This window comes from Hyaena hyaena, unplaced genomic scaffold, assembly GCF_003009895.1.
Source record: "Hyaena hyaena isolate Hyena2069 unplaced genomic scaffold, ASM300989v1 scaffold_1690, whole genome shotgun sequence".
Taxonomy (NCBI): domain Eukaryota; kingdom Metazoa; phylum Chordata; class Mammalia; order Carnivora; family Hyaenidae; genus Hyaena; species Hyaena hyaena.
This window is the reverse complement of record NW_024082324.1, coordinates 15,248-32,738: the sequence shown is the minus strand read 5'-3', so window position 1 is coordinate 32,738 and position 17,491 is coordinate 15,248. Positions and strand designations below refer to the sequence as shown.

The following is a 17,491-nucleotide window of genomic DNA, read 5'->3' as shown; positions in this document are numbered from 1 at the left end:
TCAATTTTATTTTAATATAATCTAAACACATACCATTTAGAAAATACCAAGAAAAATTTATGTACAAGAGTTGATGCTATTGCATTTGGATAAAGCTGGCAAGTTCTTGCTACTAGCATAGCCCAGGAAACACCACCGAGGAAACCTAATATATTGGAATAGATGTTGTGGCCTGTTGATAGGGGAAAAGCAAAAAGAAAAGTTAGTGTCGAACAAAAGTTTAAACATTTTTAATAAGCTAGCCAACAAATTCTGAACTCACGTTTGGCCCACAGTTTGATAGCTCTCAGAGTTAACCTGAAGTTGTCAATGTTTGGTACTAGATGTAAAATTTCATCGGTTACCCTGCAACCTGATTAACAGGGAGTGAAAAAACAGAACATTAAATCATCAAAAGTTTAATGACAGTATTTCTTTTCTACTTTCTAAGACTGATGTCAAACTTAAAAACATTTCATAGAATCAGTAACATTAATTGATTTAAAAAGCAAATAAAAAATCTAACACTTGTAAACCGAACAATCTGAACTATAATCTACTTAGTCTCAAACTTTCATCAGATAATTAAAACTTCTTCCAGTCCAGATATGCTGAGAAGGGTTTGATCCACTTAAGTTTCCAAGAATTATTCTTTGGGAGCAAGGCAACAAGCAATGTAAAGACAAAAGTGTTCAACATTAACCCCTTGGAACACAACATTTGAAAAGGTGACAAAGGAAATCATCATCACGGCTAATTTGGTTATACAGTGAGACCTACACCACTAACAACAGAGTACAAACGCCAGTCTTTAAATGTCCCCAGAAAGAAAACCAGTAACAGTGCAAGATACCAGTGAATAAAAAAAATTTCCTCTGCAGTCTAACGATTAAGTAATGTGTATTTTACCTGACTCACTATGGGTAAATAGCCTGGCTATAAAAAGCTCTATTATAAAATCTGAGTTAAAAACGATTTCATATTTGACAAGAACTGCTACTATACAAATAGAATTGGGTTTTAACATACCGTTAAGACTTCTTATGCATCTTATATCTAAATTCTTTAGCAGACTGTCATCTCGTAAGTCCAAGTCTTCTGGAATAGTCTGCAGTGCTAATCTTGCAAACAAAATATCAATCTAAAACAAAAACAAAACTCAATATTCCATATCCATCAAACCATTTTTAAAGCATTTCTTTAAAACAGAAAACACTTAATACTATTTAAAGCCAGGATCTTTTCGTCAACTATAAACATGACAACACCTCCCAAAGCCCAAACAACATGAATTTGTACCATAGGTACTGTAATCAGATGTTAAACTGTGAATTCATTATATATTCAACAATATAGTGCCTAAATACAAGGCCAATAAATATCCTTATAGTTGGCCCAAATATAGCGGCCAGTGAGGGGGCTCCTTATATTTAAGAACTTCTATATCTGTAACGTTACACTAAGTTTCCCCAACTTAGTTTTGACTAAATAAAAACAAAACAAAAACAAACACTAGCTAATTCTGAAGGCTTAGAGAACGCCAACTGACAACACTTTTTCCCTTTTTCTCAAAGAAAGGTGAGAGCACGAAGAAACTTAGCATGGATTTGGTTTATATTCCTGAAGGCATGATTTCATGGTTTCAAAATTTCAGATGCTGCCTTTTAGAAGATCAATTTAAAAAGTAGCATTTTTTAAGAGCTTATTGTGAGAAATCATTTAAACATGCACCTATAGACTAGAAAAACAGCTATAAATAATTCCTTGTGGTATAGCATTAAATGTTCCAACAAAACAGATTCCAACGTCCAACAGCTTCTCCGATATAGACAGAAATAAAGATCATATGCTTATAAAAACATGCTGTCAATTTCCTGTCTTTTAGTAATGTTCTTTTGGGGAAAACAGGGCACTGCTATACGTTACAGTCTGTTTTATATTTATTTCAACATTGACAGCAAATCTACCCAAACCTGACAAACTTTTACTCAATTTAACATTTTATGTCAACTTATTAAGGACCTTTAATAAATCTAACACTTAATGCCTACTTATTTTATATCTACTTTTCAAGGAAAATGGAGCTAGGCATCTTATGTAGCAATTATAGAAGTCACCTTTTTTGTAAACAATAAATATTACTCTTCCAGTTTTCAGAATTTTACAGTTTTCACTCTTACGATCAGTGACCCCTCAGCACCACTGCGTGCGGCAGAAGGAGCACAGATAACTGAAGTCCCTTCACCATCTTATCAGCTTTGTTCCGACTCCCTGCTCTACAAATGCGAAGAGCAGCAGACAGAAATGAGTATCATCAAGAATCTGAACTCCTAAGTTCATTCTCCCCTTCCAGAAAATATCTCCACATACACAATATCAGGTCACAGTTTTCTCTCAACATCTTAAATATTTAATTTGAAGGAGGTCAAGGCAAACTTCTGTGAAAAAAGATTGTGTTATTGCCTTAAAGACACTAAAGTCTGTAAAATCTGCATGTGGAGAGCCTGCCAAGTAAACTGTTTTGTAGCAGCATTTCATAGTCGATGCTGCATTACTACTGTCTATATTTTAGCTCTGAATTTCATGAGGCATTTTTTTAAAAAGGCTAAAACTGATAAAGTACAAAGAACAGGGAGTCAATTCTGTTAAGAAAAAAAAAAAACCACTTAGTAACACTCTAACTCACCAATTAAAATAAACTTTTAGCCTACCCCAATCAAAATTACACAGAGCAAGAACGGGTCTATTTGAATTACACCTTACCTCTATCCCATCAAAACACAGTTTGATAACTGGTACAAAAGCCTCTTCAACGGCCTGTAAGAAAATTAAATAAACTCAGTGTCTCTGCAAGTACAGATTAGACCTATACTAGTTTTAGCACTTTTAAGTGAATGAAATATTTGAAATTGTTTAAACATAATTCAGCAAAATGTCTGACACAGACTAGGTTCTCAGCAACTAGCTGTAAGACACTAGACTCTTGAATCAGACAAACCTAGGTTCAAAACCTTGATTTCTGCGACTCAAATATGTAATCGTGGCCACATCACCTAATATTTAGTTTGTCTGCCTTACTTCCTACTCTGTACATGGGATCAGATTTACAATTCCAGGCTTGTTGTAAAGAGTAAAATGCAAGCATACATGTTAAGCACTTGAAAGGGTCTGACAAACTTCCAAGAGCTCAATAAACGATGGCTATACCATTAAATTCACTCAATTCACTAATATTTGTAACTCCTCCCCTTTCACCCCAAAGATTTACGCACTCTTAAATCTTTTACTTCTTCCTGTAATTTCAACTTATCATAGAATGAGGTGAAAAAGTCACTCCGATCAACATGTCTTGGCGCAACACACAACGCATCAATATCGGCACCTAAAAAACATTAAGCCCATCAACCACTAATTACTATTACAAGAAAATTATTTAGCATCTTATCATGGCAGTACTTGATGTTGAGAATCTGTTCACATTACACTGGTGAGCCTCTAAAAATATGCCCTTTCCCTTAAAAAAAAGTACTGGTCAGTATAGGAAATACGTGATCTTAATTGATGGGAAATCTTTTTTCCTACAGCATCCTCTATTTATAGTGGCCCAGGTGACCTAGGAGCCAAAGAATGGGAACTCAGATAGGACTTTTATGGTAAAGAGAGGGAACTATTCAAAAATACACCCAAAATCCTGATGCTGCTAGTCACAGCCATGTTCATTAGCAAACAAACAAGAATATATGCGCACAGACACAGACACACACGTGGTTTTCTTCTCCACATCCTGGGACTGGCACTTACACAGGCCTCTATGTGGCCCCTATAGAATAAACTTCAAAATGGATCACTGGCAAGAAACCAAAGAGGCAGACCACGGAAAGTATCTGTTACTAATTTAGTGCCTGATAGTAGGCCAGGGGGAACACAAAAGAAATGACTTACATCAATAACTAGGATCGTAAAGAGAGAGAGATCAATGTGGAATCAGGTCAACATAGTCATTTTCCTTGAAGACTCCACAGCTAAGGCATTACTCTGAAAGCTATATATTTTAGCATATATACATGAAAAGACAGAAGCATACAATGCACAGGACACATCAAAAGCAAATGCACTAACTACTACTGGCACAAAGCAGTGGGAGATGGGGAGAAGGAAGGATGCCAGAACAAAGAACACTATCCTGGCAGATACTTTTAACACAGAAGTGTGTGGTTAATGGTTGAAGAATCCTAGTTCCGCCAAGAGATGGCTGGGAGACAGTGTTCAAGCCTATTGCGTCTTTAAGTCTCAGACTGCTATCTGTTACATGAGAAATACGAATACTGAGGAATAAATAAGATAATGAAGACCAAGAGCTTATTATTAAGGAGCCCAATAAATGTTCTCTGCCATGACAACATTTTCATGGTCTATTTATTTGCACAGAGGAAATAACTACAAGTGTAAGTAAGAAAATATTGCCAGTGATTATCAATGGCTGCAGAAACACACTGTTTTGGCTAGTTTTTTGCTTAACTGTATTTTACAACTATTAAAAAAAACCAGCATGGGGGAGAGAAAAAAAAAAGCAAGGGGAAAAGAAAATCCACAGGTTTTTTTTAAAAGCTTTAATTCATTTTCCCAACTTAACATTCTTCAGGTAGATAGAGGAAATGATACAGACAATAGTACTGCCCAAAAAAGAACTCTCCAATGACAAAAGTTCTCTATTGCACTTTACAACACAGTAGTCACCGTTCGACATTTAAAACATGGCTGCTTCTATTGAGGAACTGAATTGTTTTTTAATTGAAGTACAGGTGACATACAATCTCATGGTAGTTTCAGGTGTACACCATAATGACTCAACATTATACATTATGCTGTGCTCACCACTCTTAGTCATCACTGCTACTAGACAATGTCAATGCAATACTACTGGTCTAGTCCCTATGCTGTACAGAACTGAGTTTTTTAATTTACTTAATACTTTATTGGACAGTACAGGTTTAGAAGTAATCTTTTTTATCTTCTTAACCAACTTTAGCCCCCTTGAAGTACTCATCTCCCAAACAAACCTAAGCTGTACGATACACATGAAACTGAGATGAATGTGTCATTATGATGTTTAAGAACTGGAAAAAATAAAGTCCTCCTCCTCAAGATAACTAAAAACATGTTTACCTTTTGTATGTACTCCTAATCTGTAAGATCCAAATGTAAAAATTTTTCCTCCAACATTTTCAATTACAGATTGTGGAAGATTCTGTTTAAAGAAATAAAAAATGGGTATTTTGTCAGTGGAGCACCAAGCAAATTACTTCACACAGCACTACATATTAAAAAAACAAAAACAAAAACAAACCTTCAAGTAAGAATTCAGTGCAAATTTATGGAGTTAGGTCAACAAACTCTAAAGCTCTACAAAATACCAGTCCTTCCTCTTATATCAACCAATTTTGAAATTCAAGCTACTTCCAACTTTTAATGACAGTTCTGTAACGACCCATACCATTTCAGAATTGTGCCACATTTCTGGAAACTGCTATAAAAGAGGACTGTTGTACATGAGTGTGTGTAATTCCTTAAGAACAGAGTTAGAAGCCCATTTTACTCATGTTTACTCATGACCAAGATGCTGCACATATCATGAATGCTATAACATAACAAAAATACATAATTGACTGCTAAAAAGATTACATTCAGTGATTATACTGAATACCCCATACTACATTAGGGCATAATTTCATCGTATCAAAAGTGACTTTAAGGCCAATACTGCTACATGATAGTTGTGATTTCCAAAAGGCTTTGTTGGGATGATTAAACAAAAAACTTACTGATAGTTTCTTAGGGTAGAAACACCCAGAAAAAGGAGAAAGGGAAGCATTTAAAAATCATTTTCCTGACCCTGGTAGTATTATAAAGTACTATGATGAATATTTAATGCCCCTGAAGGTAAAGATGATACGTTTTCAAACAAAAAACAATTTTCATGTGTACTAGGTCAATGTTTCACTTCACTAATTCCTCAGTAAAGTCTGGTTCACTACCAAACCACAAACCACTCCTCCTCACCTCCCCCAAATAACATAAATGAAAATGTTACTTCATACTCCAAAAACCCAAAAAATCAATCGTAAGGATTCAGGGACTCCTTTGTTTTTTAAGGGCACATTTAATCATCACTTAGAGAAAATAGATGATCTATATGTAAAATATTACATTTTCTGTCTTTCTGTATTTAGAAATTTAAAAACTTCATGTGCAAAGTTGGCCTGGTTATTTAAATTAATCCAGTAAGATGCTGCTGAAATAGGACTGTAAAGGGAGTTAGAAAGAAACTACCTGAGAACACAGACTTCTCTAGTAAAACACAAGCTCCAGAGAGCTGTCCAACACAGTGGCCATGGCTTCACTTCACTGTTAAGCACTTGAAAACACAGCTGGCTTCGCTGAGATCTGAGTATTTCATTCTACTTCACTTAAACTGAAATAGCCACATGTGGCTAGTGGCTCCTGTATTCGTACACATTCAGACATTAACAGGTTTACAGCTATTTCAGTAATTGTAACCCAGAAATAAAGATTCCTTAATTCAGGGCACAGAAAAATATTTTAAGTTGGAAATCTTTTTTTTTTTTAAGTCTCAGGATGTAGACCACAAGCCAGACAACTGAAATAAAATTTACATTTTATGTAATTTCCCCCCCCTCCCAAAATGCTAAAAACGAACTGGAAGTATATATTAAATCACTGGTTCTCAACCAGGGATGATTCTGCTCCTCAAGGAACATACAGCAATGTCTGGAGACATTCTGGGTCATAATTTGGAGAGATGGCAGGGGTGGGGGGAATCTCATAAGTGTACCTAGTAAGAAGGGCCAGGGATAGCACCCTAAAAAAGAACTATCTGATCCAAATATATCAACAGTGTCAACATCAAGAAATCCCTTATCAAGTCTTAAAACCAAGGAAGAAATTCTCTCTACAAAAGCCAAACACAAAAGATCAAAATTTATGAAGCCTAACCTCAGTCCCATTCTCTAACCAACTTAATACTTAACAGTTAGGCTATAAAGAAAAGGATGCCAATAAATTTGAATAAAATGAGCATTAATTTCATTAATCCAAACAAAATTCCTTACCCACAGAAAAACCAGCAGGAAGAACTGTATCAAGAATTACTGGTTAAAGAAATTTACTAGGAGGCACTGAAGTTAAGCACCTAAAGCAAAACTATCAATGAGACAGTATACATGTTTCACATTAAAAATCTTAAGTTCTGGCTTTGTCTACTTGACTACAGTTTTAAACATGTAAGAAAATGCCATTAAAACATAGCTGCTTCCTACAGAGGGTTAAGGAAACACAATGTTCGATAAAGGAGTAAAAAAATACTTAAATCTGGACATCTGCTCAGCTCAAAAAGAACTTCCTTTCGTGGGGCGCCACCTGGGTGGCTCAGTCCTTTAGGTGTCTGACTTTAGCTCAGGTCATCATCTCACCATTCATGAGTTTGAGCCCCTCATCGGGCTCTGTGCTGACAGCTCTGAGCCTGAAGCCTGCTTCAGATTCTGTGTCTCTCCCTTTCTCTGTCCCTCCCCTGCTCAGGCAGTCTCTCTCCCTCTCTCAAAAATAAATATTTGGGAAATAAATTTTTAATTAAAAAAAATCTCATTCGTATCAGGAATTCTATCAACAAGAAACAGGTACTACACAGAATCCCAAAGTTGCAATACTCCCAGCACTGAAGTTTTAATCAGTTACTTGAAATGTATACACGTGGTTTTAAGAAAACAGTATTATAAATTTGACTAAAACCAAACTTTCGAAGTGCTTGGGTGGCTCAGTCCATTAGGCATTCAACTTCAGCTCAGGTCATGATCGCACGCTCTGTGAGTTCGAGCCTTGCGTCTGCTTCAGATTCTGAGTCTCTGTCTCTCTCTCTGCACCTCCCCCACTAAGCACTCTGTTGCTCTCTCAAAAATAAATAAATGTTAAAAAAAAATTTTTTCTTTTTAGGTTTTCTTTACCCTTGGTTCTCTTTCCATCAATTTTTCAGCTATATTGTAGATTAAATATGCATTTTGTACTGCCATGGGAAAAGTACCACTATTTATGCAATTTTTTAAAACAATCTTTATTTACTCCCAATGGGGGGCTCAAACTCACAACCCGAGATCAAGAGTCACACACTTAACCAACTAAAAGCCAGCCAGGCATCCCTGTGCATGCAACTTTAAAAAATGCTTCAAATGAATTCCACACATAACTCTAAGAATATATTTATTTCCTTTACCAGAAGCCCAATCACGGATACATCAACTGTATGTATGATTTTTCATAATAAAGTTTTAGGGACTCAGAGAATGTTACAAAAAACTAAACAGGAGCGCCTGGCTGGCTCAGTCGGTTGAGTGTCCAACTTCAAATCAGGTCATTATCTCACGGTTCAGGAGTTCCAGCCCCACGTCGGGTTCTGTGCTGATAGCTCAGAACCTGGAGCCTGTTTCAGATTCTGTGTCTCCCTCTCTCTGCCCCTCCCCCCATGTGCTCGTGAACTCTCTCTCTCCAAAATAAAAATAAACATAAAAAAAAATAAACATTCAGTTCGAGAGTATACTATCTGAAAACCTAAAAACCGTTCACTGTTGTAGGACTGCTTAAAAGCTAACAAGATTCTCAAATATTTAACATACATTTTTAAAGCACCTCTTCAGGGAAACATCTACTATTTCTGTGAAGCATAAGAATTACTGAGTTTCAGTTTTAAATACTGCAACCAAAGAGTACTTATAAATCACTGAATTCAGTTGTTTTCCCAGCTTTCAAAGTAACTAGAAACAAAATATAAAATCAATGGTGTAAAATGAATGGTGCAGTGAAGACTCCGTCCACTCTGTGAAGAACACGTTACTGAAGGCCACCGCTGTGTTCAGCTGTCAAATTATTCCACATACAAGGAAGTCACCTTACCTTGCTCTCACTGATTTCTCGTATCCACTCTTTTACCAGGTTATTTAATTTTCCCAAGATTAAAATCCTGTAGAGAAGAACAAATAATCAATCAAGTACCGACTTGTTTCATTACTAATTAAAATAAAAATCATGGGGCGCCTGGGTGGCTTAGTCGGTTGAGCGTCCGACTTTCGCTTAGGTCATGATCTTGCGGTTCGTGGGTTCGAGCCCCGCTTCGGGCTCTGTGCTGACTGCCAGCTCAGAGCCTGGAGCCTGTTTCAGTCTGTGACTCCCTCTCTCTCTGACCCTCCCCTGCTCACGCTGTCTCTCTCTCTCTCTCTCTCTCCTAGAAATAAATAAAAAATATAAAAAATAAATAAATAAATTTAAATAAAAAAATAAAAATAAAAATCGGTGCTCAACAGGCGGCCCCCCAAACTGTATCCGGTCCTGCAGGTCACAGAGAGCAAGCCCGCGCAGCGAGCGAGGTGCAGGAAGGCAGCTGAGTCAGCCACTGCCCTTCTGACAAATCCTACCGTAATAACCAAAAGCATCCAAATTCAAAGTTAAAGGAATAAATTATACGTAGAAAGAGAAGTTTTTTCTAAGTATTGCCCCTGCTGAAAAAGACATATTTCAGAGAATAACTCTAACTTTCTGAGTAGATAGTGCCTCAAAATTAGTTTATGATAATAAAAACTTATAAATGAAAAGAAATGAGTGTGCGCACACGTGCGCATGTGTGTGTGTGTTCACCTGCGCTGCAGTTCCTCTTCCTCTTCAAAAACCCCAAAGGGCTTCAGAGTCTCAATGAGTTTCTGTGTAAGCAGGCAGTCGGTCTCCTTGGGGGCTGCTAGGCTGATGGGGGAGGTAATGCCATAGTGCTTCTGCGGCGGCGGTGTCTGCTGTGAGCCCTGCGCGGTAACTGGACTACACACAAAATTGGATATAATTACTGCCAAAGAATGTCTACAATTTGAAACAAATCGGTCTGACTAGAAAGGCTTTAGTAAAACTTCCCTGCCACACCCCAAAAGACTCCTTTCCAAAAACACCTTACAACAAAAAGTAACCAAACAAAAGCAAGTGAGCTAAAAAGACCACTTTCTCTTCCTGCTCCAAAGATGTGAACTTTGTCACTACCTACATTATCTAAATAAGCTAGAAGAATCCAGATCAAATATACTGGGAGAGAAAACAAAACCTAGAATATTGTGAATTTCTAAAAAACTTTACTTCTTGAAAAAGAGCCAAAATCTGTTATATAGTTATTTCTAAAGCAGCGTTTAAAACACACTACGGAAACACCAGTCTCAATACAAGAGACTCCCACAAACAGAACTTAGTAGCTGACTCACAATGAATGAAATTCGTAAATATTATAGGGCAAATAACAAACACAAACTGAGGAGTGGGGGGCACTATATTCACACTAAACTTGTTACACATTTGTGGTAAGGTTCACACTTCAACAGTGATGCTAATCTACAAGTTTTTTCCATTTTAAGAGAAATTCCAGAGTTTTACAATCAGTAGGATTTTAAAGTAATTGGTTTAAAAAAAAAAAAAAGTGCGGCATGCTTGAAATGCTTAAGCAATGCAAGTATTTTTCAATGAAACCAGTTGTTTTTTTATTCTGTTAAAATAATTCTAAGTCAATGGGCAAGAGCTCCAAAAATAAGTCACCCCATTATTATTTAAAAACTAACAAGTCAAGGGTGCCTGGGTAGCTCAGTCAGTTAAGTATGGAGCTTCCTTACACGTCAGACTTCGGCTCAGGTCATGATCTCACAGTTCATGGGTTTGAGCCACCCCAACCCCATCAGGCTCTGTGCTGGCCAGGAGGAGCCTGCCTAAGATTCTCTCCAACTCTCTCTGTCCCTCCTCCACTTGCCTATAAGAGCTTGCACACCTACAAAATAAATACATAAACCTTTAAAACAACAAATTAAATAACCTACAAAATGAGGAAAGGGCTAAGAAAGAACATAACATCTGGATCAATTATTTCTCCCAATTCTGTTCCTTAAAAAATTAAGTGTTTGTTCTATACACATACACACCTCTAACTTTTCTTTCCAAGTTCTAAATACTTTTTTTTAGTTGAAGTTCAAAAAAAACCTGAAGTACAATACCCTAGCAATAACATGCCAAATGCCAAGAGTCCTATGCAGGGAAGTTCCATTACACACATAATACTTACCCACTGAGTTTCGGTTTACCCTGTGAGTGCTGGACCATGTTCTATAGTTTGTCTTCTCATACCAATACAGACCTAAGGATGCCAGGACACCCACCGCAATGGTTTCTAAGTTAGCCATTGGTCTGTGTATCATCTAGCCAATATCTCCTGGCCCAGTTATACAACATCTCAATTTTAATTCAGGTTTTATAGTAATATTTACTAAATAAATATGTCAGATATAATACCAGTTAGAGCAATTAATTCATGTCAGATCCTTCTTCCTATGCCTGTGACCTAAACTGCAGAGCTATGCAAGAGCCATGTGACTTCACAGAGCTGGTGTCCACAGGAGCACCAAGCACTGTCTCAAGACTAAGTATCTTACATGAATGTTTTAGTTTTCAAATTTATGTAGTATCTCCTATGATTAAAATATACAAAATTAACCAAATAAGTGCATTCATAATCTCTTGGTTAGTACATGTTTTGCCAATAAACAAAGTGTTATCAGATTCCACAAAACTGACAGTCCTCAAAACTGCCTAACCATTTGAGAATTCTCCTTCACACCATGCTCTGATTTTAGATAAATTAGGTATTATATGAAAAACAGCACACTTACCACATATCCCAAAGTGGTAATACTCTCTCCTATTTTTCTTGTTTTCTATGAGTTTCTCCAAGCAAACTAGCACCCTTCATGACTACCCAAGGATCATGAATACTTTTTATAAACGATTTTAGAAGGAAAGCAAAAATAATATAAAAACGGGGAGGGTGACAAAACATAAGAGACTCTCAAAGACAGAGGACAAACTGAGGGTTGCTGGAGGGGTTGTGGGTGGGGGGATGGGCTAAACGGTAAGAGGCCATTAGGGAGGGCACTTGTTGGGATGAGCACTGAGTGTTATACATAGGGGATGAATCACTGGAATCTCCTGAATCATTATTGCACAATATGCTAACTAACTTGGATGTAAACTAAAGAAATAAAACAAAAAATTAAAAAAGATTTTAACATGAGTAAAGCCAGATATGAAAACAAGTATAAAGTTCCATTTTAGCTAGACCTGGTGCAAGCAAGGAGAGATTTCAAGTCAAGTCTGAACTGAATTCATGTTTTCATAACTTCAGGTAATAAGTTTCTATTGTATTGTTTTCTTGTTTTGAGCAAGTAATAGGTTTCTTGCATTCATTCCTGTTTGAAGAGTTAAATCCATTATCAGCTGATGTTTGGATCATCAACAAAATATGAGTACCCATTCTCTGTGAGGTTAAGGCTCGCTTCTCTTTCCCATTTTTTTCCCTCAATTATTAAGGTTTTCATTGTCATACAAAAAAACAATGCTTGGAAAGGTCCTGTCTACTTCAACAATATCACCAGTACATTAGGATATAGTCAGATTTCTAAATTCATACCAAGTTTGTTCACCCTAATTTGAAAATAAAATGTTGATTTCTATATTAGTTTCCACATTAACATTTTGAAAGGGAAAGAGATCAGACGTAAATTATAACTTTTTATTTACTTTATTCAAAAGATAGGCACAACATCATCTAAAATAAAATCACATTTATTTATCCTATCTAGTTCAGGAAAGAACACATATTAACATATATCTCTACATGTATACATACATATAGAACATACAGTAATTCAAGAACACATATAAAAAGATAAAAATAAATCACAACCAAATAAGAAAGTTGGAGGATACCTGTGCCTCTAATAAAAATGGTTTAATCTTAGCTTAAGTAGCTGCACTTGGAATTCCAGGCTGCCATATGCTTTGAATGTCCAAAATGTCTCAAGTAGAAATGTTAGCTGTGACTGTACAGTCAATGGAGAAACTCAAGTTTTCCATTCAATTTTAAAATTAGAAATCAAGTAGTGTGACAAAACAATTTAAAGGATCTTTTATTTGCTGTTCTGTTTCTAACAAAACAAAAATACACACTCTCCTGGAACAATTCACCGGACTACTACTAATGCCAAGAATGCAAACTCTTCCATTCTCGAACACATGAGACATCAGCCCATGTCCATCACTTTCTAGAGACATTTTTACCAGTACTTAATATTCTTCAGACATTATTCTATTTAAAAAATAAAATTCTAGGGGGCACCTACGTGGCTCAGTTAAGCATCAGACTCCTGATTTTAGCTCAGGTCATGATCTCACAGTTCCTGTTATCAAGCCCCACACTGGGTTCTGTACCAACAGCATGGAGCCTGCTTTTTGGGATTCTCCCTCTCCTCTCTCAGCCTTTCCCCCAACATATGGTGAGCGTGCCCTCTCTCTCAAAATAAATAAGTAAAATTTTTAAAAATAAAAATTCTGCAATTACAAAAACAAGGAGGAAAAAACTGCATTAGCTATAGAGCCACAGTATTTGTGATTCATTAAAATTTGTTTCAGGTTTTTACTATCAAGAACACTTATGCTTTTCCTAAAGAGCAGTGTATTTTCATCTCATGAACATGATTTATCTTTACCTTCAGGACACTCTCTAAATTCTGAGAGTGAATCCAGTGGCCGGATATCCAGCAAGTTCTCGACAATAATCCAATTATCACTGTGTGTCTGTAAGAACTTGGATCCTAATTTCTTGCTGTTTTAGATCTCTATTCTTACTTTCCTTTTCACCCAATCTTTAATGCAAACATCTTGCTAACTTCTAACATGTAACTAAAGCATTCTGTCTTAATCCTTTCTAGATCAGAGTAAGATATAAATTCATACCTACACTTACAGCGCATATACGAATTCTGCCACCTCTCAAAATCACAGAAAACAACAAAACATTACTTCTCCCATCCTGCTTGTTTTGATGAGCAGCAGAGCGACATACCGAGGCTGTTGGGGAGCCCAGCGGTAAGTATTTTCAGAATTTTTTTTTCCTCCCTTAGGACATGGGATATTTTCTTAACAATATTAAATAAAGGTTTTTCATCCAGGCAAAGCTTACACAGGACACATGCCCATCTTTTCCTTTTGACTTTTTGTTGTAAGATTCTATGTAACAATTCCACTCCAACTACTCTAGTTCTGACTCTTGGCAACCTTGTCCTGCCCCTTTCTCCCTCTCCATGCCAGTCCACCATCCATACTGTTACCAAGCATATCTTCCTAAAACACAGCTTCCTTAAAAACCTCCATGACTTTAGGTAAGAGAATCCAAAACTCTGTTTCCAAAGTCATCTCTCAACTCCAAAGCAATCTGATAAAGTAGACAGAAAACAGGCCTCATTTCACAACTACTAGTTATTGATCACTCTGGTTTCACTTCTGCCACTGGTTATATTACTACGAGGAAGCTGGATCTCTACTGGATGGCAAACTAGAAATTTAAAAACTTTAACACATCTACAACACCAAAGAGCAGTTTCCAAGCATAGGAAGTTTTCAACCATTAGGCAAAAGTTCATCCTTTCCCAATGTCAGGCTATCCAAGACATGACTCTAAGAATAAATATTTAGGTACTTAGGAAAAAGCAGCCATTTTTGTGAAACTAGTATAGGACTATAGATTGCTTACCTTAGCTATATATTTATTTCAAAAGTTTAGGTATCTGACTTCATCAGTACATGCCGAAACATCAAAAACCACTCTGATACAGAACTGCAAAGCTAACTCAAATAGTGTAAGTTCCTATCATTTGTTAACTGTTGTGTAGTGGCCATATATCCAGAGTACATCAATCTTTGTACAAATTCAGGTTAGTGAGGAAAGTATGGAACGTTCAAATGGGCTTGGTTACTCATTGCAAAACCTAAATCCCAGATGCCATGATATTTCAAAATATTGGAGAATCAGAGACATTTCACAGTTAAAAAAATTAAGAACACTGTTTTCAGAGCCATATTTAAGATACACAAAATTCAATCATACACAAAAATAATTACTTTCATAAAAATATTCCAGCTTTTATATAACAAAAATATATCACAAAGTTAAAACGAAGTGAGGAAAATACATGCAACCTATGCCAAGAGTCATAAAGTATAGTTTTTAAATCAACTAAACAGTTTCACTGCAAATCAAGCAAGGAAATCAGGACAAACATTTTTCTGTCAAATCGCCGAAAAACAAAGTTGATATACATCCAGTAAAAATGAAAGATTTATTATAAACTTTCAATATTGGTAATATAAGAAAATGAGCACTCTTCTCAATCACAAAGGAAATGAACATCATTTAAAAAAGCAATATGGTAATATTCATTAAAATAAAAGATGCATGTATCAATCTCAAAAGTTTATGTCCAGCAACTTCACCTCTAGCAATACTAGAGATACTGGGACACAAGACTCAAAGAAAAGGCCCTGAAATTGGGAGACATGTCCTCTCTAATTCACAACACAGTTTTAATATATGAAATAGAACATAAAAATCCAAATTTCCACCCACTCCTAGAATAGGGGTACAGTGGATTATAAGACAGGCCAAATATGGGCCCAAAATCCTGTACAGCAACAATAAACTTGAAATGAACAGTGTCTATACCGTATGGCGAGGGGTGGGGACTGGAGGGAATGCTTGGTATCTGTAAATACCTCCTTAACTTGACAGGTTCCGGAATTTGACCTTTCTCATAGGAATAATACAAAAAGATACCCAAAGTTGTTCAGTGGAGCACTGTATACAATGCACTAACTGGAAACCACCTAAATACCCACTACTATACTATAGGACTAGTTATTTAAACCACATTCTTACAATGTAATGCCATATAAAAAGAGTAAGGTGATTATTAAACGTAGTAGCATGGAAAAATGGTCACAACGTATCAGGTGAAAAAAAGCTGTGGAATATAACTGATTGATAACAGGACTTATGGAAACCTCAATATATTCCAAGTAGTGGGTCAAGCGCTTTACAATATTCCCAATTGTTTGAAACAATTCCACCAGTATCTGTCTCCATATTAAAAAAAAAAAAAAAAAAAGAAAGAAAGAAAGAAAGTAGGGGCACCTGGGTGGCTCAGTTGGTTAAGCGTCAGACTCTAGATTTCGGCTCAGGTCACTCACTGACCTCACGATTCCGGAGACAGAGTCTGGCTCAGCACTGACAGTGAGCTTGCTTGGGATTTTCTCAATCCCTCTCTCTGCTCCTCCCCTGCTGATAGTCTGTCTGTCTCTCTGTCAAAATGAAACAAACACTAGCTTACCTAAATTCACTGGACCAGGATAAGAATTCAGGCATTTAACTGTAACTGTAACCTCTATGCTTAGATGCCTTTCTATATCTGTCACAAAACATAGTTTTATATATTTAAAAATTTATTACGTCTATAAATGCATAAAAACACACCAAAAAGAACTAAGAATTTCACTTTGTATTTTATAAAGGTTCATTTCGGCACTGTGAAATTTTTAAAAATATACATTGATAATGTTATACAAAAGGCGAAAATCATCTGATTACCATAATATTAAGTTAGTGACAATCAGAAGGCCAAAATCATCCCCTAAAATTTTTCCCTGGCAGCAAGGAACACCAAACAAATGCTGAATTGAAAACAAGAATTAAGGGCACCTGGGTGGCTTAGTCGGTTGAGCGTCCAGGTTCGGTTCAGGTCACAATCTCATGGCTTGTGAGTTCAGGCTCTGTGCTGACAGCTCAGAGCCTGGAGCCTGCTTCAGATTCTGTGTCTCCCTCTCTCTGCCCCTCCCCCACGTGCACTTTCTCTTTCTTTCAAAAATAAGTAACATTAAAAAAAATGGATTTTTCAGTGCAATACTGTGATTAGAAATAGTAAATACAGGGGTGCCTGGGTGGCTCAGTTGGTGAAGTGTCTGACTTCAGCTCAGGTCACAATCTCACAATTCATGAGTTCAAGCCCCACATCAGGTTCTGGGCTGACAGCTCAGGGCCTAGAGTCTGCTTCACATTCTGTGTCCCTCTCTCTCTGCCCCTCCCCTGTTCATGCACTCTCTCTCTCTCTCTCAAAAATAAACAAACATTAAAAAAAGAGAGAGAAATAGTAAATACAAAGAAAATCATGCTCCATTGTACTGCCGCAGAAATCTGCTAAAGCATTCCTGTTTATCCAACTTTATCAATCCAGTTTTTCTAAAAGCCTCTTTTTCATTTACCTTAATTTTTGCCAGAAAGCATAGTATTTATTAGGCTAAATTTACTGAACTCCTAAATAAGTATGAAAGACAACACTAAAATCAGGAATACAAAGACTGCTCTCAGTGAAGATCTCAAATTTGGTCTGGGATTCAGATCCTTGAAATACAAGTAAGTGCAAAGTAAAAGCTTAAAATAAATACTACAGAAACAAAGAATCAAGGCTATGCCAAAGAAAATCATTAACGAGGTGTGTGTACTCTAAATGACTCTGATGGGGTGGGAGGAGGCAGTCTAGATAGA

General features: G+C 36.6%; 1 protein-coding gene across 3 annotated transcripts in view; it reads right to left on the bottom strand.

Moving 5' to 3' along the window:
• LOC120226426 (poly(A) polymerase alpha) overlaps window positions 1–17,491 on the bottom strand; it is a 58,852-nt gene that overhangs the window by 33,297 nt on the left and 8,064 nt on the right. For all 3 annotated transcript variants that reach the window (XM_039224609.1, XM_039224610.1, XM_039224611.1), the window contains exons 2-9: window positions 9,679–9,852; window positions 8,941–9,007; window positions 5,146–5,227; window positions 3,252–3,361; window positions 2,743–2,796; window positions 1,009–1,120; window positions 263–352; window positions 34–172 (exon numbers count right to left, since the gene is read on the bottom strand). In XM_039224609.1, coding sequence (XP_039080540.1) covers window positions 34–172; window positions 263–352; window positions 1,009–1,120; window positions 2,743–2,796; window positions 3,252–3,361; window positions 5,146–5,227; window positions 8,941–9,007; window positions 9,679–9,852 — 828 coding nt within the window. The remainder of the gene's footprint in view (window positions 1–33; window positions 173–262; window positions 353–1,008; window positions 1,121–2,742; window positions 2,797–3,251; window positions 3,362–5,145; window positions 5,228–8,940; window positions 9,008–9,678; window positions 9,853–17,491) is intronic.